General features: G+C 46.2%; 2 protein-coding genes and 1 long non-coding RNA gene across 3 annotated transcripts in view; 2 read left to right on the forward strand and 1 right to left on the reverse strand.

Moving 5' to 3' along the window:
• Positions 1 to 19,969, forward strand: part of LOC116981448 (zinc finger protein 850-like) — a 31,334-nt gene extending 11,365 nt beyond the window's left edge. The window contains exons 3-5 of the mRNA XM_033034502.1: positions 9,881 to 10,054; positions 10,223 to 11,126; positions 18,487 to 19,969. Coding sequence (XP_032890393.1) covers positions 9,881 to 10,054; positions 10,223 to 11,126; positions 18,487 to 19,166 — 1,758 coding nt within the window. The 3' untranslated portion in view covers positions 19,167 to 19,969. The remainder of the gene's footprint in view (positions 1 to 9,880; positions 10,055 to 10,222; positions 11,127 to 18,486) is intronic.
• LOC116981596 lies at positions 12,706 to 17,475 on the reverse strand. Its single transcript, XR_004414237.1, has 3 exons — positions 17,465 to 17,475; positions 14,792 to 14,793; positions 12,706 to 12,739 (listed from the first exon to the last, which is right to left on the reverse strand). It is a non-coding gene; the product is annotated as an uncharacterized LOC116981596 (long non-coding RNA).
• Positions 19,970 to 26,493: 6,524 nt separating the features above from the next.
• The window catches only part of LOC116981449 (zinc finger protein 271-like), a 36,545-nt gene continuing 35,985 nt past the window's right edge, over positions 26,494 to 27,053 (forward strand). The window contains exon 1 of the mRNA XM_033034503.1: positions 26,494 to 26,632. The gene's annotated coding sequence lies outside the window, so the exon portion shown is untranslated. The remainder of the gene's footprint in view (positions 26,633 to 27,053) is intronic.

The following is a 27,053-nucleotide window of genomic DNA, read 5'->3' on the forward strand; positions in this document are numbered from 1 at the left end:
CCACTCCTTTCTGACCTACATCCAAGATGCTTCACCTACCCTTCAACTCTTCAACTACTTCCAATATCCAGGCCCCCATTGCCTCATCTTTCCCTTTACACCTCTATCCGCCACCAAGGCTCTCTGGTTATTCCTTGAACAGAGACCCAACCAATTAATTTCTACTAACACTCACCTCGCCTGGTGGAATTTGTCGTCACACTCAACAACTTCCTTTTTGATTCCTCTCACTTTATCCAAGTTAAAGATGTAGCCAGGGGAACTCTCATGGCCCCCAGCTATGGATGTGTTTTTGTTGCTTACAGCAAGCAGTCCTTATTCCAAGCATATGCTGGCACCATCTGGAGGAACTACATATGAACTACAGATTCTGGAATCTTAAGTAAAACTAGAGGAACTCAGTGGGCCAGAGATGCGGCCTGACCGCTGAGTTACACAAGCATGAGTTTTAGTAAAGATTAAAATGTCATCCAACACACCCAGCAAAACCTGCAGAGTCTTCTGCTCATCACTTTACTTTGCGGGATCTTGTATGCAAACCAGATTATGAATTCAAATGGACACACAGTAACAGAGAACAGATAGAAATCACTGTCCTTGCAGGACTTTAGGTTTCTGGGCACTCACATTTCAGAGGACCTCACATGGTCCACCAACACCGCTGCGCTGGTCAAGAAGGCACAGCAACGACTGTTCTTCCTGAGGACATTAAAAAAGACTGGTCTGCCCCAGCAGCTGCTGACAACCTTCTACCGCTACACCACAGAGAGCATATTAACGTATGGCATCTCTGTGTGGTATCTCAGCTGCACGGAGGCGGAGAGGAGAGCTCTTCAGCGCGACGTTCACAGAGCGCAGAGGATTATTGGGACACAGCTACCAGCCTTGGAGGGCATCTACCACACAGGAAGGCCGTCAGCATCCATAAAGACTCCTCACACCCTTGTAATGGACTGTTCGAACTACTTCCCTCCGGCAAACGTTACAAGGCCTTCTACGCCCGAACCTCCAGACTCAGAAACAGCTTCATTCCCAGAGCTATAGCGGCTCTGAACCGGCCCTGCTGAGTGCCCCCCATCCCACCTGGACTGTCTCCCTCAGATGGTCACGTCGCACAGTTTATTTATTTTTCTGACATCGGTTGGAAGCTGCATACCAAATCTTGTTGCACTGATGTGCAATGACAATAAAAGATATTATTATTATTATTATTATTATTATTATTATTATTACTTGTTGAGATGCTGGTTGGTAAAGCATATGGGATCCATAAAGAGGCATGGGGTACCAATCCTCAAGAGATTTTTGTTGACTCTTCATAGAACACTTATTTGGTTGCAGCTGAAGTATTCCATCCAGTTTTGGACATCACATTTTAAGGTGTAAATGTCCAGGAAAAGGTGAACTGGGATGGTTGTAAGGGTGAGAGAGCTCAGCAATGAGGGCTTTGTAGGCCGAAAGGTCTGTTTTCAAGCTGTACCTCTAAATTAATCTAAACTATAATTCTAGTTTCCTCAGAAAGGAGCCAACATAATCAAAGACTTGCCCACGCTGCCCATCGATCACTCTTTCATACTAGTTCTATGTTGTCCCACTTTCGCACCCACTCCTTCCGCACCAAGGGCAAATTACAGAGGCCAATTGATCTACAAACCTGCACGTCTTTGATATGTGGGAAGAAACCATAACACCCGGAGGAAACCCACGCAGTCACAGGGAGAAGGTGCAAACTGCTCATCGACACAGCACCCTATGTCAGGATTGAATCCGGGTCTCTGATGCTATGAAGCTGCGGCTCTTACGCTGCCGCCCTTGGTTGCACCATGAGATCGTTCCACGGGCAAAAGGCACAGTGAACAAAACCTTTTTAATGTAAAGAGCGGTTTATGAACTAGAACTCATTGTCTTGAGGTAGAAACATTAAGATTGGGTTTTCAAAAAAGAACAATTGGCTGAATTGCAGGAAAAATTGCAGGTCAGATTGATAGAATTGTTCTACAAACAGCATGAAAGTGATGGCCTCACATTGACTTCACCTGCGTTTCATATACTGAAAGAAACTGCAAACAATCAACAACCTGGATGTTTAACGCAAATCGATTTATTCGGTGGACAGACAGAATGTTACACACTAACTCTGACATTAGGATCATTATTTGAAGAACCAAACCTCATCCAATCTTGGATGCAGCATCATACAGCATGGAAACAGGCCTTTCGGTCCAACTTGTCCATGCTGATCAAGATGCCGCAATTGAGCCAGTCCTGTTTGCCGCATGTCCCTCTAAATTAACCATAAATTGCAACCGCAGCAGTCACAAATGAACTCTTTAGTATCTCTGCGGACTGGTTGAACTATTAAATGAATCTCCAGATCACTGAGTTTCATCCCACTGCTGGTAAATATGAAGTCATTTTTAAAGAATTGGTTTTCAAATGCAGAAAGTGAAATTACTGCCTATTGTAACACACATTTATACCCAAGATAATTCATTGTTTTAGTGATTCTCAACCATCTGCACTGACATCTCAACCTATCATGAATATCTGAGAATTGAAGGAATTTTACATGATATGTCCACAGATCGGTTGATCCAAACCTCACACTCAGAGATGTGTTTGATTTCTGCAAGCTCTGACTAATGGGGACACCTGTTCAACTGGATAATGTTCTTTCCACAGTAAGTGCTCTGGGATACTCTCTATCCTGTGTGTGTTTGTGTGTCCACTTGTCAGTCACAAAGGGGATTTGAACTTTCCCCAGAAAGCAAGTCAATCATTTCTCCTTCCAAGTTCAAACGGCAATCATTCATGTGTTGACGTGGTTGGCTTTAAGATCATCTGCACGCCAATCTCCACTTTGTAAGACCTGTAAAAGGAGTTTATAAAATCTTCAGTAGGCAAGAAACATATACCAGACAAACTTTAACATCTTTGGTACTTAATCTGGAGCAATCTTGCCTTTCAATCAAAAGGTGAGGTGTTTAAGTCCAATTCCAAAGACTTGAGCACACAAATCTACTCTGATCCACCAGTACAGTACTGAGGGATTGTACCACCCTCAGAGAAAGCCTCCAAAATGAGGTGCTATCTTAAAATATCCCTCGGCACATTTTGAAGAGTTGGATTTTTATCCCACACATCTTCAAAGGGATTGCTGGGAAATCACTAGTGGATTTGATCAATGTGTCGATGCAGGAACTTGCATCCATTTTACTGCCCGCTCTCCATTCAGATCTTTGCTCCATTCAGCTGAAGGACGATTACTTCCTGTACCAGACACCGGAAATGATGCCACAAACATGCGCACCAAAGATCATAGAGGAGCTCCTCTGTGATCTTTGATGCGCACCAAAGCTCCTCTAGTACCTTTGCCCAAAGATCCTATAGGATCTTTGCCTTTGCCTTTGATACCCACCAAAGATCCTGCAGCAAAGCTCCGCTAGAGGATCTTTGCTCCCCACCGCTCGGCACAGAAGCTTCGAGACGTCTGACAGCAGGTAGGAGAGTGCTGGGGCTGGAGGTTAATGCACGCTGAGTCCAAGAAAGCAGCACACCTCTAGATGGATATCTCGGGAAGAGAAAGGATAGGAGCTCCGGAAACGTTAGGACAATCCACATGCCCACCCTCTCTCTCTCCCCAACGCTCCGTGTCCGCGCTCCCCATCCCGGGCCTCGTCTGGAGCCACCGGCCCGGCCCGGGGTACGACGCATGCGCGCCAAATTCACTGTGGGCAAAGAATATAGATCCAGGATCTTTGACTGTGGGACAGAGCGGGTTCTGGCGCGCGGGTAATGAGGTGGCTCTTTGTTCTGCATCATATGACAGTAGTAGACCCTTCGGCCCGTAATGTCTGTGTCGAACAGGATGTCAGGTTAGACTGTAGATGTCGACTTTATTTGCTTGATTTAGTTTCTTATTTTGATTGCTTTATTGCATGGCTATTATTTTTACTCATGTCTTATGTCTTTTGATTTATTGTTGTATTTCATATGTGATTTATGCGCCTTATGTGAGCTGTTATGTTATGTTCTGTTATGTTGTCTGTTTATGATGTCTTGTTTATTCTTCTGTACAGCACTTTGGTCAACATTGGTTGTCTTAAAGTGCTTAACAAATAAAGTTGGATTGGATTGGATTGTAGAAAAAATGAACGGCAATTTTCCACACAAAAAAGGGCTCAACTGGTGGAGTAACTCAGCGGGTCAGTTTAGTGTAATTTACTTTATAGGGAGGTTTAACGGCAGTCGGGTCATGACCCATGACCCGTACTGTTGCTACGCTACTCCAAATGGAGTACACGCGATGTCAAGTCAAGTCACATTTATTTATATAGCACATTTAAAAAAACAACTCTCGTTGGCCAAAGTGCTTTACATTTGTTATAAGAATGGTATAAACAAACAAACTACATACATATATACATATAACACTCGCTCAGTGGACGTCAGGAAAGGCTTGGGAGTATAGATACGATTTTAGTCTTGACTTAAAGGAGTCGATGGAGGGGGCAGTTCTGATGGGAAAGGGGATGCTGTTCCACAGCCTAGGAGCTGCAACCGCAAAGGCGCGGTCGCCCCTGAGCTTATGCCTAGACCGCGGGATATTCAGCAGCCCCAAGTCGGCCGATCTGAGGGACCTGGAGGTGGAGTGGTGGGTGAGAAGACTTTTAATGTAGGAGGGGGCAAGCCCATTGAGGGCTTTGTAGCCATAGTGGAGGGTCTTGAAATGTATACGGAACCGCACAGGGAGCCAGTGGCGAGAGGCCAGGATTGGGGTGATGTGGTCCCTTTTTCGGGTGCCCGTCAGGAGTCTCGCTGCGGCGTTTTGGACCAGTTGCAGGCGGGACAGGGAAGATTGGCTGATGCCAGTGTAAAGAGAGTTGCAGGTACTGCAGGTAGGCACTTACCATTGTTTCCAACGTAGCGGGCCCGTTAAAACCCGCCGAAAATGTCAATTTATGCGCTGCAAATAATTATGGAAATCGGGATGAGCGTGTGAGACATTTAGCCTACTTCAGAATTCCAAAAGTGAGGAGAAATGACGGTAGATAGAAGTGAGAACTGAAGGGACAACAACAGAGTGCTTGTTGTTGTCCCTTCATTGGCCGTTTGCTCACTGCATTTCATCAACTAAGGCATTATTTGTGTTTTTTCTTGATTTCTTTGGCATCTAAAAAGTTTCAGAAGTGATAAATCTGGCTGTAAATTTTTTAAATCGCCCATGGTTCTCAAATGGGTTTTTACATACATAATGAAAACGCATCTGAAGAAAAATGTACAGCCAGATTGATCACTTCTGAGACTTTTTAGATACCAAAGGAATCAAGAAAAAACACAAATAATGCCTTACTGTTGATGAAATGCAGTGAGCAAACGTGATAATTCCGATATTTTCAATTCCGATATCTGCACAGCCAATGTTTACCAAGCACTTTAGCTGCTGTTGTCCCTTCAGCTCTCGCTTCTCTTTACCTTCATTTCGCTTCACGTTTGGAATTCTAAAGTTGGGTACATGTCTCTCACACTTACCCCGACTTACACAATTTTTTTCAGCGTAAAAATTCAACATTTTGGCGGTTTTCAACAGGTAAGAAAGTACGCGTTTCTTGCATTAATAACATATACTGGAAGTAACGGATGTCCTCCAGATGGATTGAGCAGCTCCGTGCGTCGAGCCCTATGAGCCAGTGACCTTACGTGCAACTCCGCTATTGAGCGATTGTAATGTGTGATTGCAGATTCCGTCTTGTGACCAGCACACAAATAGTCGCATGGGTTGGGCACCATCTTGGTATTTAAGTTTCAGGCAACGTCTCTGAAGAACATGGATAGGTGACGTTTTGGGTTAAGACCCTTACAGACTAAGACGGACGCGAAACTTCACCTATCCAGGTTTTTCCAGAGATGCTGCCTGGCCCCCTGTGTTACTCCACCACATCATGTCTTCTTAAGACGCCAGGTTAAACATATTTCCTCTGCCCAATGTGATCCATATCCTTCCATTTCCTGCATATCCACATGCCGATCTAAAAGTCTCTTAAGTACCTGTATTGTATCTGTTGAGTCTGAAGAAGGGTCCCAACCCGAAAACTCACCTATCCATGTTCTCTAGAGATGTTGCCTGATACGCTGAGTTATTCTAGCACTTTGTGTCCTTCTTTGTAAACCACCATTCACAGTTTCTTGTTTCTACTGTTGTATCTGCATCCGCTACCGCATTCCAGGCACCCAGCACTCCCTGTGTAAAAAAAACAAAAAACGCCCCATACATCTCCTTCAAACATTGCCCTTCTCATCTTCAAACTATACCCTCTAGACTTTGAAATTTCTCCCCTGTGGAAAAGGTTATTAAGATATTGAGCAAATTGTGACAGGGAGTTTGTGAAGTTGGTTTACATCAGCCATGTGAAAATAGACTAGAGAGCTAAGGTATGATTTGAGATCACATTTCCTTTGTCTTGTGTTCGATAAATCACCAGATTCAGGCAACTGAGTTTGTATAGCAAGGTATTTTATTACACTACCAAATAAGGCACATAGACTTGCGCATCCGTGAACACACTTGCAAACCCTGAGTACACAGCAAAGCGTGCCCCCAGGTGGTGACCTGTGGTTGATCACCAGGCACCCTTCGTGACATAGTCCAAGGCCGGGGGACTCTCCTGCTCTAGATTGGCGCCCAACACGATCTACTTTAGTGTTTCACGTCCATTCAGACCGTGCCATACCCCCTCCCATGAGTAAATCACTAGTCTGTCCAATCAGGCCGTGCCACGCTTAGCTTGTTGTCCGCACTGTTTCAACAAAATCTCATAATCCTGTGTTAAAGCCATTTCCTAGTTTGATCTTGAAAACTATAAATCAATCCTTTGAGTATTTAGAGAAACAGACCTTTCAGCCCACCGAGTCCACGCTGACCATCGATCACCCATGTTCAGGTTTTCTTGAGAATGGAGCATTGAATTCCAATGTCTCAGATCTCTGCAGAAATCTCTCATTTTCTGTTCTAAGATTCCTTAATCAGGGATAGACACTAGGTGCAGGAGTAGGCCATTCAGCCCTTTGAGCCAGCACCACCATTCAATGTGATCATGGCTGATCATCCACAATTAGTACCCCGTTCCTGCCTTCTCCCCATATCCCCTGACTCTGCTATCTTTAAGAGCCCTATCTAGCTTTCTCTTGAAAGTATCCAGAGGACCGGCCTTCACCGCCCTCTGAGGCAGAGAATTCCAGACTCACAACTCTGTTTTGGAAAAAAGTGTTTCCCCATCTCCGTTCTAAATGGCTTACCTCTTATTCTTAAACCGTGGCCCCTGGTTCTGGACTCCCCCAACATCTGGAACATGTTTCCTGTGTCTAGCGTGTCCAAACCCTTAATAATCTTATAGGAACATAGAAAATAGGTGCAGGAGTAGGCCATTCGGCCCTTCGAGCCTGCACCGCCATTCAATATGATCATGGCTGATCATCCAACTCAGTACCCCGTACCTGCCTTCTCTCCATACTCCCTGATCCCTTTAGCCACAAGGGCCACCTCTAATTCCCTCTTAAATATAGCCAATGAACTGGCCTCAACTACCTTCTGTGGCAGAGAGTTCCAGAGATTCACCACTCTCTGTGTGAAATTTTTTTTTCTCATCTCGGTCCTAAAGGATTTCCCCTCTATCCTTAAGCTGTGACCCCTTGTCCTGGACTTCCCCAACATCGGGAACAATCTTCCTGCATCTAGCCTGTCCAACCCCTTAAGAATTTTGTAAGTTTCTATAAGATCCCCCTTCAATCTCCTAAATGCTAGTGAGTACAAGCCAAGTCTATCCAGTCTTTCTTCATATGAAAGTCCTGACATCCCAGGAATCAGTCTGGTGAACCTTCTCTGCACTCCCTCTATGGCAATAATGTCCTTCCTCAGATTTGGAATCCAAAACTGTACGCAATACTCCAGGTGTGGTCTCACCAAGACCCTGTACAACTGCAGTAGAACCTCCCTGCTCCTATACTCAAATCCTTTTGCTATGAATGCTAACAGACCATTCGCTTTCTTTACTGCCTGCTGCACCTGCATGCCTACTTTCAATGACTGGTGTACCATGACACCCAGGTCTCGTTGCATCTCCCCTTTTCCTAATCAGCAACCATGTATGTTTATATGTTATATGTTTCAATGAGATATCCTCTCATCCTTCTAAATTCCAGTGTATACAAGCCCAGCCGCTCCATTCTCTCAGCATATGACAGTCCCGCTATCCCGGGCATTATCCTTGTGAACCTACCCCTCAAAAGCAAGAATATCCTTCCTCAAATTTGGAGACCAAAACTGCACACAATACTCCAGGTGTGGTCTCACTAGGTCCCTGTACAACTGCAGAAGGACTTATTTGCTCCGATACTCAACTCCTCTTATTATGAAGGCCAACACTTCGCTTTCTTCACTGCCTGCCACATCTGCATGCTTACTTTCATTGACTGATGACCAAGGACCCCCAGATCCCGTTGCACTTCCCCTCTTCCCAACTTGACACCCTTTAGATAATAATCTGCCTTCCTGTTTTTGCTACCAAAGTGGATAACCTCACATTGATCCACATTAAACTGCATCTGCCCACTCACCCAACCTGTCCAAGTCACCCTGCATCCCCATAGCATCCTCCTCACAGTTCACACAGCCACCCAGCTTTGTGTCATCTTCAAATTTGCTAATGTTACTTGTAATCCCTACATCTAAATCATTAATATATATTGTAAATAGCTGCAGTTCCAGCACCGAGTCTTGCGGTACCCCACTAGTCACTGCTTGCCATTCTGAAAGGGTCCCATTAATCCCTACTCTGTTTCCTGTCTGCCAACCAATTTTCTATCCATGTCAGCACTCTACCCCCAATACCATGTGCACTAGTTTTGCCCACTAATCTCCTATGTGGGACCTTATCAAATGCTTTCTAAAAGTCCAGGTACACTACATCCACTCCCTTATCCATTTTCCTAGTTATATCCTCAAAAAACTCCAGAAGATTAGTCAAGTATGATTTCCCCTTCGTAAATCCATGCTGACTCGGACCGATCCTGTTACTTCTATCCAAATATGACTCTATTTCATCTTTTATGATTGTCTCCAGCATCTTCCCCAACACCGATGTCAGGCTAACTGGTCTATAATTCCCTGTTTTCTCTCTCCCGCCTTTCTTAAAAACTGGGATAACATCCAATCCACAAAAACTGATCCTGAATCTATAGAACTTTGGAAAATAATCACCGATGCATCCACGATTTCCAGAGCCACTTCCTTAAGTACCCTAGGATGCAGACCATCAGGCCCTGGGGATTTATCAGCCCTCAGTCCCATCAGTCGACCCAACACCATTTCCTATCTAATGTGGATTTCCTTCCGTTCCTCCGTCACCCCAGATCCTCTGGCCACTAGTACATCAGGAAGATTGTTTGTGTCCTTAATGAAGACAGATCCAAAATACCTGTTCAACTCACCTGCCATTTCCTTGTTCCTCATAATGAATTCACCCTTTTCCACCTTCAAGGGTCCAACTTTGATCTTAACTAATTTTTTCCTCTTCACATACCTAAAGAGGATTTTACTATCCTCATTTATATTCTTGGCAAGCTGACCTTTGTACCTCATCTATTCTCCCTATATTGCCTTTAATGTCTCCGTTTCAGGGCCTCATCCAGAGGAACCAGTTCATACCATCCACCCTGTTAAATCCACTTAGGATGTTATATGTCTCCATAAGAGCATAAGACATAGGAGCAGAATTGCGCCATATGTTTAAAGGAAAGCTGAATGAACGTAAAGGCGAGTGAAATTACTAGACTGATCTGTTCTGAAGTTCTTGGTGATAACTTGCGTGAACTACTTTTACAGGGTATTAGAAGAAAAAGAGTTCCAGACGGAAACTTCAAATCAAGCGTCACATCAAGTTCTCACAAAGTCACTCCGTTCATCAGTCGAAAGAGAAAACGTTTGCCTGTTTTGCCGCTGGGAAAATATTTCAAGCATCAGCACAATAAGCAGGGTAGTGAGATTCGCATTCTACAGGTATGTTGATGAGTTGATCAGAAAAACTACAGAGCTGGCAGTTAAAGAAATTGCAAACATTTCCCCAATCAAAGAGATAAATTAGTACAAGTTGTTGACGTTTGCAAAATAATAATTTGCTATCCCAGCAGAAGTATGTTGCATCACATTGAGGAGAAACTTGCTTAGTATCAAAGAAGTGGTGCACTTTTTTATTCTTGTGCTCAAAACCCCTATCCCTTACTGCAAATGGAACCGTTTCAGTATTCTAACTGCGGGAAACAGTTCAAGCAATCCACTACCCTGATAACACATCAGCAGAATCACAACGCAGAGAGACCATTCACCTCCTCAGGGAATGGGAAAAGATTGACTCGCTCGTCTCAGCTGACGACGCAACTTCAAGCTCACACCAGGGAGAGACTGTCTATCTGCTCCGAGGGCGGGAAGAAATTCAATCGATCGTCCCATCTGATGAGGCACCAGCAGGTTCACACCGGGGAGAAGCCGTTCACCTGCACTGAGTGCGGGAAGGGGTTCACTCAGTCGTCCAGCTTAATAACGCACCAGCGGATCCACACCGGGGAGAGGCCGTTCACTTGTTCTGAGTGCGGGAAGGGATTCACTCGGTCGACTAGCTTATTGGCGCACCAGCGGGTCCACACTGGTGAGAGGCCGTTCACTTGTTCTGAGTGCGGGAAGGGATTCACTCAGTCGACCAGCTTATTGACCCACCAGCGGGTTCACACAGGGGAGCAGCCGTACACCTGTGGCGAATGTGGGAAGAGATTCACGCAATCCTCCAACCTGATGATGCACCAGCGAGTTCACACCGGAGAGAGGCCCTTCACCTGCTCCATGTGCGGAAAAAGATTTCCAGATTCTTCTTACTTGCTGAGACACCAGCGGATTCACACCGGAGAGAGGCCGTTCATCTGCACCGAGTGTGGGAAGGGGTTCACTCAGTCATCGGCCCTTGCCAGGCACCAGCGAGTCCACACTGGGGAGAAGCCATTCACCTGCTCCCAGTGTGGGAGAGGATTTGCTCTGTCTTCCAACCTGCTGAGACACCAGAAAATTCACACTGGGGAGAAGATTTAAAAAACTGGGATATAAATTATTTAAAGGTTGTGGTTGCCGAGACTCGTTATGTTCTGCAATTCTTGTTGCTGCTAATCACGCCCAGAATTAATCCCTGGTTATTGGGCACAGTTCGGGTTTATTTCTGTTGATGCTAAGAACCCCTGTGGTTGCGCAGTTTAATACAGGCACACCCCGACTTGTGTAATAGGCGACTTACATAAATGAGCACTTACGTAACCAATTCTTTAAGCCCACTAATGCCCATGTGGTCTCCCCGGCAGAGCTCCGACCTGGTCACCACGGCGGAGTTCCTGCCTGATCCCCGTGGTGGAGCTCCGACCTGGTCTTGACATGTGACATTTCATGCTGACCCGAAATGTTTCCTATTCATGTCCTCCAGAGACGTTGCCTGACCTGCTAAGTTCCATATAAAAAGTATCCATATAATTGTTGAATTGTTAAGGCACGCAAAGTCACGGACAGGAATTAGTACAGATAGCTGCTAATTGGTGGCCTTGGACATGGTTGGCCAATAGTCTGTTCTTGTACTATATGACTGTCAACAATGGGTTGCAATACTGGTATAGACCCTCTCGACCCGAAACGCCACACATTCTTTCTCTCCAGAGATGCTGCCTGTCCCGCTGAGTTACTCCAGCTATTTGTGTCTATCTAGGGATACAGTACTGGATGGCACAATCTGTTACTATTGAATACCAGAGGGCTGTGTTGGAAGGCATGGGTTTGGCACCAGATAATACTGGGTAAAGTGTTGGTGGGAGCAGGTCTGAGTGGTTCTGAATGCAACGTCAGGGTTTTTTTGTGGGAAGATACAAACACGTTCCATCACTTTTGCACCACATTTGCGCAGTGTTGAGTAAATTTTGAAGAAATAAGGAACTTTGTATCTCTAAAGTCTAAAGCCACTTTTGTCAACAGAGGCTAGCGATGGGCAATAAATGCTGGGCTGAAAAACGCATAAATATAATAATATGGGGACAAGCATGGAGGCAATGGAGAAGCAGATTCTCTATGAAAAGGTGAGAGCTGAGGTACCTGTGACTAAAAAAACATCTGTTATGAGGAATCACCGGGTTCAGGAGGGGAACACAAGGTTTAATTTGCGAGCTTCTTCTCCAGCCTCGCGCGCCTCCGATTCCGCGCTCGAGTCTAACGGTTTTAACGGTCAGACCCGCACGCTCTCAAGCTTGCACCAAGGGCGCATGCGCACTGTCCGGGTGTTCGGGCATGAAGACGGAGACCGCGTCGCTATTTACATTGGATTTAGTCCGATGGCCAGTGCCGTGTGGAGACGTGATAGGTTTAGGTTTTTGGTCGTCACGTAAACCGAGGTACAGTGGAAGCTTTGTTTTCATACTATCCAGACAGATGAAATAATACAACGAAACACAGATAGACACAACATGCTAGAGTGTCTGACGAAGGGTCCCCACCCGGCAGGTCACCTGTGCATTTTCTCCAGAGATGCCACCTGCCCCGCTGAGTTACTCCAACATTTTTTGTGTCTATTTTTTGGTATAAACCAGCATGTGTGGTTATTTTTTATTACAATAGCACACAAAACTACAGCGCAGGAACCGGCCCCTCGGCCCATGATGTTTGCTAGGTTAAACTGATCTCATCTGCGTGTACATGAACCATATCCCTCTATTACCTGAACTTGCAGGTTCTTCTACTTGGTTCTTCCTGGTTTCTTGGTCCTCCAAAATATTCCAAATGGAATTTAAACTGGAGGTGGAGGTGCCTATCTAAACGGCTCTTAAACGCCACTATCGTATCTGCCGCTACCACCACACCTGGCAATGCGTTCCAGGGCCCCACAACTCTCTGTGTAAAAATACTTCCCCTGCACATATCCATTAAACTTTCCCCTTTCACCTTATATCTATGCCCTCTCATTTGGGACATTTACACCCTGGGAAAAAGTTTTGACTGACTATTCCCATAATATAATATACTTTTATCAAAGTCGCACCTCAATCTGTGAAGTTTGAGAGAAAACCATAAAAATGTATCCAGCCTCTCCTTGTAGCTGAAACCTTCCAATCCAGGCAGCATTCTGGTAAACCTCCTCTGCAAACCCATTGATTCTGCTTGCTCCTGCCTCACTGAATTCATCTCCAAATACTTTGATTCCATTCTAATCCCCCATGTCCTGTCCTTTCTAACCTACATCCAAGATGCCTCACCTACTCTTCAACAACTTTCAATATCCAGGCCCCCATTGCCTCATCTTTCCCTTTACACCTCTATCCGCCACCAAGAACGTCTCAAGGCCCTCTGGTTATTCCTTGAACAGAGACCCAACCAATTAATTTCTACTAACTCACCTCGCCTGGTGGAATTTGTCCTCACACTCAACAACTTCCTTTTTGATTCCTCTCACTTTATCCAAGTTAAAGATGTAGCCAGGGGAACTCGTATGGCCCCCAGCTATGGATGTGTTTTCGTTGCTTACATCAAGCAGTCCTTATTCCAACCATATGCTGGTACCATCTGGAGGAACTACATATGAACTACAGATTCTGGAATCTTAAGAAACTAAGTACTAGATTAACTCAGTGGGCCAGAGATGCAGCCTGACCGCTGAATTACTCAAGCATGAGTTTTAGAAAAGATTAAAATGTCATACAACACACCCAGCAAAACTTAACGAGTCTTCTGCTCTTCACTTTACTTTGCGGGATCTTGTATGCAAACCACAGATTTTGAATTCAAATGGACACACAGAAACAGATCAGATTGAAATCACTGTCCTTGCAGGACTTGTTGAGATGCTGGTTGGTAAAATATATGGATCCATAAAGAGGCATGGGGTACCAATCCTCAAGAGATTTTTGTTGACTCTCCATAGAACACTTATTTGGCCGCAGCTGAAGTATTCCATCCAGTTTTGGGCATCACATTTTAGGGTGTAAATGTCCAGGAAAAGGTGAACTGGGATGGTTGTAAGGGTGAGAGAGCTCAGCAATGAGGGCTTTGTAGGCTGAATGGCCTGTTTCCAAGCTGTACCTCTAAATTAATCTAAACTATAATTCTAGTTCCCTTAGAAAGGAGCCAACATAATCAAAGACTTGCCCTTCTTTGCCCAGCGATCACTCTTTCATACTAGTTCTATGTTGTCCCACTTTCGCACCCACTCCTTCCGCACCAAGGGCAGTTTACAGAGGCCAATTGATCTACAAACCCACACGTCTTTGATATGTGGGAAGAAACCATAATACCCGGAGGAAACCAACGCAGTCACAGGGAGAAGGTGCAAACTGCACATCGACACAGCACCCTATGACAGGATTGAATCCGGGTCTCTGATGCTATGACGCTGTGGCTCTTACGCTGCCGCCCTTGGTTGCACCATGAGATTGTTCGGTGAACAGACGGAATGTTACACACTAGCTCTGAAATTAGGATCATTATTTGAAGAACCAAATCTCATCCAATCTTGGATGCAGCATCATACAGCATGGAAACAGGCCTTTCGGTCCAACTTGTCCATGCTGATCAAGATGCCGCAATTGAGCCAGTCCTGTTTGCCCCATTCCCTCTAAATTAACCATAAATTGCAACCGCAGCAGTCACAAATGAAGTCTTTAGTAACTCTGCAGACTGGTTGAACTATTAAATGAATCTCCAGATCACTGAGTTTCATCCCACTGCTGGTAAATATTAAGACATTTTTAAAGAATTGGTTTTCAAATGCAGAAAGTGAAATTGCTGCCTATTGTAACACACGTTTATACCCAAGAGAATTCATTGTTTTAGTGATTATCGACCATCTGCACTGACATCTCAACCTATCATAAATATCTGAGAATTGAAGGAATTTTACATGATATGTCCACAGATCGGTTGATCGAAACCTCACACTTTGATTTCTGCAAGCTCTGACTAATGGGGACACCTGTTCAAATGGATAATGCTCTTTTCACAGTAAGTGCTCTGGGATACTCTCTATCCTGTGTGTGTTTGTGTGTCCACTTGTCAGTCACAAAGGGGATTTGAACTTTCCCCAGAAAGCAAGAGTCAATCATTTCTCCTTCCAAGGTCAAACGGCAATCATATTCATGTGAGTTGACGTGGTTGGCTTTAAGATCATCTGTACGCCAATCTCCACTTTGGAAGAACAGTAAAAGGAGTTTATAAAATCTGCAGTAGGCAAGAAACATATACCAGACAAACTTTAACATCTCTGGTACTTAATCTGGAGCAATCTTGCCTTTCAATCAAAAGGTGAGGTGTTTAAGTCCAATTCCAAAGATTTGAGCACACAAATCTACTCTGATCCACCAGTACAGTACTGAGGGATTGGATCACTCTCGGAGAAAGCCTCCAAAATGAGGTGCTGTCTTAAAATATCCCTCTTCACATTTTGAAGTTGGATTTTTATCCCACACATCCTCAAAGGGATTGCAGGGAAATCACTAGAGTGGATTTGATCAATGTGTCGATGCAGGAACTGGCATTCATTTCACTGCCCGCTCTCCATCAGCTGCCGGGGGGCCGGGGGGGGGACCGATTACTTCCTGTACCACACACCGGAAATGATGCCACAAAGATGCGCACCAAAGCTCGTCTAGTACCTTTGATACCCACCAAAGATCCTGCAGCAAAGCTCCGCTAGAGGATCTTTGCTCCCCACCGCTCGGCACAGAATCTTCGAGAAGTCTGACAGCAGGTAAGAGAGTGCTGGGGCTGGAGGTTAATGTACGCTGAGTCCAAGGAAGCAGCACACCTCTAGATGGATATCTCGGGAAGAGAAAGGGTAGGAGCTCCGGAATCGTTAGGACAATCCACATGCCCACCCCCTCTCTCTCCCCAGCGCTCCGTGTCCCCGCTCCCCATCCCGGGCCTCGCCTGGAGCCACCCCGCCGCCCCGGCCCGGGGCACGACGCATGCGCGCCAAAGTCACTGTGGGAGGGTAGAGCGGTTTCTGGCGCGCTAGGATTGTGGGTAATGAGGTGGCCATTGATTCCACTTACAACTTTGTTCTGCCTCATGGGACAGTAGTAGACCCTTCGGCCCGCAATGTCTGTGCCGAACAGGATGTCAGGTTAGACTAGAAAAAATGAACGGCAGTTTTACACACACAAAAGGACACCAACTGGTGGAGTAACTCAGCGGGTCAGTTTAGTGTAATTTACTTTATAGGGAGGTTTCACGGCAGTCGGGTCTCGACCCATGACCCGTACTGTTGCTACGCTACTCCAAATGGAGTACACGCGATGAACTGCAGGTAGGCACTTACCATTGTTTCCAGCGTAGCGGGTCCGTTAAAACCCGCTGAAATTGACAATTTTTGCGCTGTAAATAATTATGGAAATCGGGATAAGCGTGTGAGACATTTAGCCTATTTCAGAATTCCAAAAGTGATGAGAAATGACGGTAGATAGAAGTGAGAACTGAAGGGACAACAACAGAGTGCTTAGCGAACATTTGCCGTTTGCTCACTGCATTTCATCAACTAAGGCATTATTTGTGTTTTTTCTTGATTTCTTTGGCATCTAAAAAGTTTCAGAAGTGATAAATCTGGCTGTAATTTTTTTAAATCGCCCGTGGTTCTCAAGTGGGTTTTTACATACAAAATGAAAACGCATCTGAAGTAAAATTTACAGCCAGATTGATCACTTCTGAGACTTCTTAGATACCAAAGGAATCAAGAAAAAACACAAATAATGCCTTACTGTTGATGAAATGCAGTGAGCAAACGCGATAATTCCGATATTTTCAATTCCGATATCTGCACAGCCAATGTTTACCAAGCACTTTAGCTGCTGTTGTCCCTTCAGCTCTCGCTTCTCTTTTCTTTCATTTTGCTTCATGTTTGGAATTCTAAAGTTGGGTACATGTCTCTCACACTTACCCCGACTTCCACAATTTGGTCTATACTTCCTTGTCAACTGGTCTATAACTCCCTGTTTTCTCTCTCCCGCCTTTCTTAAAAAGTGGGATAACATCCAATCCACAGGAACTGAACCTGAATCTATAGAACATTGGAAAATGATCACCGATGTGTCCACAATTTCCAGAGCCACTTCCTTCAGTACCCTGGGATGCAGACCATCAGGCCCTGGGGATTTATCAACCTTCAGTCCCATCAGACTACACAACACCATTTCCTGTCTAATGTGGATTTCCTTCAGTTCCTCCATAACCCCAGATCCTCTGGCCACTAGTACATCAGGAAGATTGTTTGTGTCCTTAATGAAGACGGATCCAAAGTGCCTATTCAACTCATCTGCCATATCCTTGCTCCCCATAATAAATTCACCATTTTCAGTCTTCAAGGGTCCAACTTTGATCTTAACTAATTTTTTCCTCTTCACATACCTAAAGAGGATTTTACTATCCTTTATATTCTTGGCAAGCTGACCTTTGTACCTCATCTATTCTCCCTATATTGCCTTTAATGTCTCCGGTTCAGGGCCTCATCCAGAGGAATCAGTTCATACCATCCACCCTCTTAAATCCAGTTTGGCCGACAGATGGCACAATGGGCTAAGTGTTCGGCTGGCGACCGGAAGGTAGCCGGTTCGAATCCCGCTTGGAGTGCATACTGTCGTTGTGTCCTTGGGCAAGACACTTCACCCACCTTTGCATGTGTGTGAGTGATTGGTGGTGGTCGGAGGGGCCGTAGGTGCAGATTAGCAGCCACGCTTCCGTCAGTCTGCCCCAGGGCAGCTGTGGCTACAGAAGTAGCTCACCACCACCGAGTGTGACTGAGGAATGTATGAATAATGCGATGTAAAGCGCCTTGAGTATTCTAGAAAGGCGCTATATAAATCCCATCCATTATTATTATTATTATATGTCTTCATAAGAGCATAAGACATAGGAGCAGAATTGCGCCATATGTTTAAAGGAAAGCTGAATGAACGTAAAGGGGAGTGAAATTACTAGACTGATCTGTTCTGAAGTTCTTGGTGATAACTTGCGTGAACTACTTTTACAGGGTATTAGAAGAAAAAGAGTTCCAGACGGAAACTTCAAATCAAGGGTCACATCAAGTTCTCACAAAGTCACTCCGTTCATCAGTCGAAAGAGAAAACGTTTGCCTGTTTTGCCGCTGGGAAAATATTTCAAACATCAGCACAATAAGCATGGTAGTGAGATTCGCATGCTACAGGTATGAGTTGATCAGAAAAACTACAGAGCTGGCAGTTAAAGAAATTGCAAACATTTCCCCAACCAAAGAGATAAATTAGTACAGGTTGTTGACGTTTGCAAAATAATAATTTGCTATCCCAGCGGAAATATGTTGCATCACATTGAGGAGAAACTTGCTTAGTATCAAAGAAGTGGTGCATTTTTTTATTCTTGTGCTCAAAACCCCTATCCCTTACTGCAAATGGAACCGTTTCAGTATTCTAACTGCGGGAAACAGTTCAAGCAATCCACTACCCTGATAACACATCAGCAGAATCACAACGGAGAGAGACCATTCACCTCCTCGGGGAAAGGGAAAAGATTGACTCTCTCGTCTCAGCTGACGACGCAACTTCAAGCTCACATCAGGGAGAGACTGTTTATCTGCTCCGAGTGCGGGAAGAAATTCAATCGATCGTCCCATCTGATGAGGCACCAGCAGGTTCACACCGGGGAGAAGCCGTTCACCTGCACCGAGTGCGGGAAGGGATTCACTCAGTCTTCCAGCTTATTAACGCACCAGCGGGTCCACACTGGGGAGAGGCCGTTCACTTGTTCTGAGTGCGGGAAGGGATTCACTCAGTCGACTAGCTTATTAACGCACCAGCGGGTCCACACTGGTGAGAGGCCGTTCACTTGTTCTGAGTGCGGGAAGGGATTCACTCAGTCGACCAGCTTATTGACGCACCAGCGGGTTCATACAGGGGAGCAGCCGTACATCTGCGGCAAATGCGGGAAGGGATTCGCACAATCCTCCCATCTGCTGAGACACCAGCGAATTCACACAGGGGTGCAGCCGTACACCTGCGCCATATGCGGGAAGGGATTCGCGCAATCATACCACCTGCTGAGACACCAGCGAATTCACACTGGGCAGAAGATTTAAAAATATTGGGGTATAAAATATTTAAACATTATGGCTGCTGAGACTCCAGTTATGTCCACCAGTTCTTGCTGCTGCTAATCACGACCAGAATTAATCCCTGGTCTGCACATTTATAAAAGATGAGGCACAGCATAGTTGATATCCATAGGACAAAACTTTTCCCCATAGAAAAGATGTTTGAAACTAGAAGGCAAAGGTTTGGGGAAGGGGCAGGAGGTTTTGGACAGGATCTAGGTACAAACTTTTTCATCCAGGGGTGATTGAAATCTGGAATGCATTGCCGGAGAAGGTGGTGGAGGCAGATGCCCTGATAGCCTAAAATAAGTAGACACAAAATGCTGGAGTAACTGAGTGGGACAGGCAGCATCTCTGGAGAGAAGTGATGGGTGATGTTTCGGGTCAAGACCTTTCTTCAGAGAACGCCGACCTCCACCGCCTCCCTGGTGCCACTACCGCCGCCAACTCTTCCAGCCTTCTCAAGGCCGCGGCTGCCGACCCTCGGCGCCTCCCGGCGCCTGCCTTGCCGCTGACCCTCGCTGTCTCCTCCGCTATCCGCTCACCGGGGCAATAGACGCTTTGTCCGTTGACACGGACTCCAGCCAACCCCCCCCCCCCCCACCCCCCAACGGGTCTACACCAACGACTCCGCCGACCCTCTGCCTGACACGGACTCCATCGCCCGCCTGCGGGCTGCAGCCGTCGCCTTACCCGAGTCCCAGGTTCAACACTAGGCCCACACCCTCCACGATGCAGACTCACAACAGCACGTGGTCTGACTGCTGGGTCCTACTGCTCCCCCCTCCACTGGGTCAATACACTGGCCAACGAACTGAACACCTTCTTTGCCCGGTTCGAAACTGGCAACACCACCAGGAGTGGAATAACCCCGGCCATGGCGGAGGGACAGGCCTTAACACTGAGCACTCAGGAGGTACAGTGTGCTCTGCGTAGGATCAATCCATGCAAGGCTGCAGGCCCGGATGGAGTCCAGGAAAGGGTACTAAAGGACTCTATCTCTGGCAACGGTCCCCAGGTGCCTGAAAACAGCCACCATAGTGCCGGTGCCGAAAAAATCCAAAGTCACCAACCTGAACGACTACCGCCCGGTTGCCCTAACTCCAATTCCAATGAAGTGCTTCAAAAAGGCTGGTCCTCTCCCATATCAAATCCAGCATCCCTGCCTCACTGGACTCTCATCAATTTGTATACAGGGCAAATAGATCAACAGAGGATGCCATCTCTCTGGCTCTTCACACTGTCCTGACTCACCTGTACAGACAGGGCACGTACGTGAGGGTGCTCTTCGTTGACTATAGCTCTGCATTCAATACGGTCATCCCCACCAAGCTCACCACCACACTCCGCCAGCTAGGCCTCAGCTCACCAATATGCGATTGGATCCTGAACTTTCTGACGGAGCGACCGCAGGCAGTGAGACTGGGCCCGCACCTGTCCTCCACTATCACCCTGAGCACCGGCACACCACAGGGCTGTGTACTAAGCCCCATGCTCTACTCCCTCTTCACTCACGACTGTGTTCCTGCATTCGACACCAACACCATCGTGAAGTTTGCAGACGACACAACAGTGATTGGGCTGATCACCAACCGTGATGAAACAAAATACAGGGCGGAGGTGCAGAACCTGGCGGACTGGTGCACATGTAACAACTTGTCACTAAACACCTCCAAGACCAAGGAGCTGATTATTGACTTCAGGAGGTCCCATAATGGAGAATACGCCCCAATCTCCATTTACGGGGTAAGTGTGGAGAGAGTGTCCAGCTTTATGGTCCACCAACACCGCTGCGCTGCTCAAGAAGGCACAGCAACGACTGTTCTTCCTGAGGACATTAAAAAAGACTGGTCTGCCCCAACAGCTGCTGACAACGTTCTACCGCTGCACCACAGAGAGCATATTAACGTATGGCATCTCTGTGTGGTATCTCAGCTGCACGGAGGCGGAGAGGAGAGCTCTTCAGCGCGTCGTCCACAGAGCGCAGAGGATCATTGGGACGGAGCTACCAGCCTTGGAGGGCATCTACCACACACGGTGCCTCAGGAAGGCCGTCAGCATCCATAAAGACTCATCACACCCCTGTAATGGACTGTTTGAACTACTTCCCGCCGGCAGACGTTACAAGACCTTCTACGCCCGTACCTCCAGACTCAGAAACAGCTTTATTCCAAGAGCTATAGCGGCTCTGAACCGGTCCTGCTGAATGCCCCCCACCCCCCCTGGACTGTCTCCCTCGGATGGTCACGACACACAGCTTATTTATTTATTTTACTTTTCTTTTTCATCGGTTGGAGCTGCATACTAAATCTCGTTGCACTGACATGCAATGACAATAAAAGATATTATTATTATTATTATTATTATAGGCCATTTGGCCTTCGAGCCAGCACCGCCATTCAATGTGATGGTGGCTGATCATCCCCAATCAGTACCCCGTTCCTGCCGTCTCCCCATATCCCCTGACCGCTATTTTCAAGAGCCCTATCTAGCTCTCTTTTGAAAGCATCCAGAGAACCTGTCTCCACCGCCCTCTGAGGCAGAGAATTCCACAGACTCACCACTCTCTGTATCTCTGGGTCTTCCCCTTACCCTTTTAACACCAGATACTCTCCATCAAAACAACAGTCCTCATGTCCTTCTCCTCTGAACACCCACCCCACCCCCACCTGTCATCGCCTCGGCCTCTGTATATTCACCTGCACTCCTCCGACCCCAACCCCTACCCTTGTTCTGCCTTCAGAGTTGCGTCTCCTCTGCCTCCGTGCCTTTATCTACACGAAGGAGTCCTTGCCACCAAGTGATGACACCTTCTCCCGTCTCCACCGGTCCCCCTCCTCCTGGACTTTAACCATTACTCTCATTTACCCTCTACTCTAACGTCTCCCCCCCCCCCCCCCGAACGTACAGCCCTCCTTTCACTCTACAGAAATCCTGAACTTGAAAATCAAGCCTGTCAACAAGGTAGTCTGGCGTGCTGACCTCTACTGGGCTGAGGCTTGGCGATGACTCAGACACTTCCTCCCACTTATCCTTGCCCATGATCCCACAGACAAACACCGGGCCTTAATATCACACACCATTTATGATTTCATTACTTCTGGCTGTCTGCCTTTGAATAAACATCAGTGTGAAGAAGGGTCTCAACCCGAAACACCATCCATTCCTTCTCTCCGGAGATGCTACCTTTCCCGCTGAGATACTCCAGCATTTTGTGTCTACTTTTGCTTCAAACCAGCTTCTGCAGTTCATTCCTGCACGACCAAAAATAAGTATCTAGATATTACTGGCAAGAATGGTTTTCCAAAAAAATTTACAAACCAAGAGACAAAGTGCTGGAATGACTCAACGGGGCAGGCAGCATCTCTGGAGGACATGGTTAGGTCATACTATGTCCTGATCCAAACAGTCTCCTATTCATGTCCTCCAGAGGCGCTGCCTGACCTGCTAAGTTACATTTAAGAAGTATCCAGATAAGCACTTGAATTGTTATAGCTCGCAAGGCTACGGAAAGGGATTAGCACAGAGAGTTGCCTTGGTGGCCTTGGACACGGTTGGCCAATAATCTGTTCGGTTGGCCAATAGTCTGTTCTTGTACTATATGACTCCCAACAATGGGTTACAATACTTGTGGAATGTTTGTATTACAACGCTGGGGATACAGTACCCAAGGGCAAGATCCGTTACTATCTCATATGAGAGGACTGTGCTGGTAGGCATGGGTCTGTCACTGGCACATTGGCACAGTGTTTAGTAAAATTTGAAGAAATAACTAACTCTGTCTCTCTAAAGGCTAAAGCTATTTTGCCAGCAGTGGGTTGAGATGAGCAATAAATGCTGGCCCAATAAATGCGCCGATCCTGAAAAACGAATAAATATAAAAATTTGACAAGCAATCAGGCAACGGAGAAGCAGATTCTATATGAAAAGGTGAGAGCCAAGGTACTTGTGACTAAAGATATCAGTATCCATTTATATTTAAATAAGTTGTAAATCTGGTGTCTACATATAAAGTTGCACATTTCTGTTCACTTTGACAACTTCACATTGTTTCCATCTTCTGGGTCAAACGTTTTTTTGTTCTGAATTGTCCGCCAAGTTTACCAAAAACTGAAGGATAGGAACGAGATCTGATTGGTGTCTGTCCTGCATCCCAGTGGAACATGGAGATGTGATGTTTCGGGTCAGGAATAACCATATAACCATATAACAATTACAGCACGGAAACAGGCCATCTCGGCCCTACAAGTCCGTGCCGAACAACTTTTTTCCCTTAGTCCCACCTGCCTGCACTCATACCATAACCCTCCATTCCCTTCTCATCCATATGCCTATCCAATTTATTTTTAAATGATACCAACGAACCTGCCGCCACCACTTCCACTGGAAGCTCATTCCACACCGCTACCACTCTGAGTAAAGAAGTTCCCCCTCATGTTACCCCTAAACTTCTGTCCCTTAATTCTGAAGTCATGTCCTCTTGTTTGAATCTTCCCTATTCTCAAAGGGAAAAGCTTGATCACGTCAACTCTGTCTATCCCTCTCATCATTTTAAAGACCTCTATCAAGTCCCCCCTTAACCTTCTACGCACCAGAGAATAAGGACCTAACTTATTCAACCTATCTCTGTAACTTAGTTGTTGAAACCCAGGCAACATTCTAGTAAAATCACATCTAGTAGAATCACATCTAATAAAACAGAATTAGTGTCAACGGGTCAATTTGGACTGAGTGGGCTGAAGAGTCTGTGTCTGTGCTGCATTTTTAAATCAATCAAAGTTCAACCAATGTTAAATGTTATCAGTACAAATCCCAGTGCCTTTAGACCCTTAAGTGATTTAAGAATAAAACAACATAATTTAAACATTCCTTTGGGAAAAGTGCACACGTCACCCGACTCCACACCCCTGGAAAGACATAAAAGTACTGGAGTAAAAAGTACTCAGTGGGTCAGGCAGCATCTCTGGAACACATGGTCAGAAGGATTCCCACCCTAAATGTCACTATCCAAGTTATCTAAGATGTACCTGTGCTTATGGAGAGTATACTGATACCTGCACTGAACTGTATTCAAAAATGAATTGCATTGTACCTCGGTGCATGTGATAAATAAAGTACCATTGATTAAAATATTTTGTGCCTTTGTTCAGTAAACCAGCATCTGCTGTTCCAGTAAGAAAGAACTGCAGATGCTGGTAAAATTCTGCTTGTTCATGTCCCACCTAATTAATTTCCACATACGTCGACTTCATCCTATCCCCCCTGGTCCAATCCCTGCCCACCGATGTCCAAGACACCTCACATGCTCTTCGTCTCCGCAATGACTTTCGTTTTCCAGGTCCCCACTCCCTCATCTTTACTATGAATGTCCAGTCACTCTACACCTGCATCCCCTAACAAAAAACGCTAGAGTAACTCAGCGAGACAGGCAGTATCTCTGGGGAAAATACATAGGTGTCCGGCAAGGTGGGGACCCCTCTTCACCTCAAACCCTTCATCCTGCATGTTGTGTCTATCTGTGTTACGTTGTATAATTTAATTGACTGGATAGTATAAAAAACAAAGCTTTTCAGTGTACCACGGTTTACATGACGGCCATGAACCTAACCCTATCGCATCTCCACACGACGCTGCCCATCGGGCTAAATCCATGGTAAATGGCAGAGCAGTTAACCCGCCCGACACCAGGTCAGTGCGCATACGCACGGTGCAGGTGTGTGACCTTTAAAACCGTTAGACTCGAACACGGAGACGGAGACGCAAAGCGATGGTGCGCTCGGATGAGAAAGATGCTCGCGAATTAAAACTTATCCTGAACCAGGTTATTCCTCTTTAAAACGTTCAACCAGATTTTTTCCCGCCATTGGTTTGATTTAAATCCCAGCTGCCTTGGATCCCAGCTACTCTGCAGGACCGATCGGTCCTCCAACCAATCGAGATGCGAGAGCAGGTCAGATGTTGATCCAGAGAGCATGTGAGAAAGCGAGAGGACGGAGCAGGGTCTGGAACAGCAGAGGTAGAGTTCGGGGGTTAGGGCCAGTGTATGCCTGGAACAGGGATTGTTGAACAGACCTTACAAAGAGCCAGGCATAGCTAGGGCCCATGCGAGTGCCCATAGCTACGCCTTGGATTTGGAGGAAGTGGGAGGAGTCAAAGGAGAAGTTGTTGAGGGTAAGGACCAGCTCTGCTAGCAGGAGGAGGGTATTGGTAGATGTAAATTGGCTGGTTCTGTGGTTGTAAAATAACGTGCCCTGCAATATTCCATTAAACTTTCCCCTTTCAGCTTATATCTATGTCCTCTAGTTTTGGACATTTCCACCCTGGGAAAAATTTCTGACTGAATACCCTATCTATGGTTCTCATAATTTTATATACTTATTGGACCGAGTGGGACCCCCAACGCGTGGAGGCATGCGGCATCACATGGGAGGGCTGGTCCCTGAATGCAATATTCCACCATAGCAGTCACTGATTGCTCAGCTGTGTCTGTTTTAGGAGTCTGGTGCTTAATATACAAAAACATGACCAGTCCAACATAAGCAAGAAACTAATTAGAGACACAAGGAACTGCAGATGCTGGAATCTTTTGTGGAAGAGATTATGCCTGACCTGTTAAATCACTCCAGCACTTTGTGTCTTTCATTGTAAAACCAACATCTTATTTCTCCGGAGATGCTGCCTGACCCGCTAAGTTACTCCAACACTTTGTGTCTTTTGAAGTGGGGACAGCATTTGGGCACATTCCCATTCGGTTGTGGGGCAAGTGATGCATTGAAGAACATAGAAACATAGAAATTAGGTGCAGGAGTAGGCCATTCGGCCCTTCGAGCCTGCACCGCCATTCAATATGATCATGGCTGATCATCCAACTCAGTATCCTGTACCTGCCTTCTCTCCATACCCCCGATCCCTTTAGCCACAAGGGCCACATCTAACTCCCTCTTAAATATAGCCAATGAACTGGCCTCAACTACCTTCTGTGGCAGAGAATTCCAGAGATTCACCACTCTCTAAACATGCAGGAACCAGCTGTGGATGCTGGTTGACACCGTTTCGGGAAGAAACTCTTGTTCCTGATGATGATAGCTCAATAAGCATTCAGTCTGAAGAAAGGTCTTGACCCGAAACCTCACCCATTCCTTCTATCCAGTGAAAGCTGCCTGTCCCTTTAAGTTACTCCAGCATTTTGTGTCGATGCAGGAACTTGCATCTATTTTACTCCCCGCTCTCCATTCAGCTGCCCGGGGGGGGGGGGATTACTTCCTGTACCAGACACCGGAAATGATGCCACGAACATGCGCACCAAAGATCTTATATCTTTGATGCGCACCACCCACCCCTCGGCACAGAATCTTCGAGCAGCCTGACAGCAGGTAGGAGAGCGCTGGGTCTGGAGGTTAATACACGCTGAGTCCAAGGAAGCAGCGCACCTTATATCGGGAAGAGAAAGGGTAGGAACTCCGGAAACGTTAGGACAATCCACATGCCCACCCTCTCTCTCCCCCAGCGCTCTGTGTCCGCGCTCCCCATCCCGGGCCTCGCCTGGAGCCACCGCCCCGCCCCGGCCCGGGGTACGACGCATGCGCGCCACTCACTGTGGGAGGGTAGAGCTGTTTCTGGCGCGCTGGGATTGTGGGTAAGGAGGTGGCCATTGATTCCACGAACAATTTTGTTCTGCCTCAGAGGGCAGTAGTAGACCCTTCGGCCCGCAATGTCTGTGCCGACAGGATGTCAGGTTAGAGTGTAGAAAAAATGAACGACAGGTGCTGATACACACAAAAAATTGGATCTCATTTGGATTGGATCTCATTTACAAACTGGTGGAGTAACCCAGCTTTTAAGAAAGAGCTCAGATGCTGGAAATTGGATCTC

Source organism: Amblyraja radiata, chromosome 15, assembly GCF_010909765.2.
Source record: "Amblyraja radiata isolate CabotCenter1 chromosome 15, sAmbRad1.1.pri, whole genome shotgun sequence".
NCBI classification, from domain to species: Eukaryota; Metazoa; Chordata; class Chondrichthyes; order Rajiformes; family Rajidae; genus Amblyraja; species Amblyraja radiata.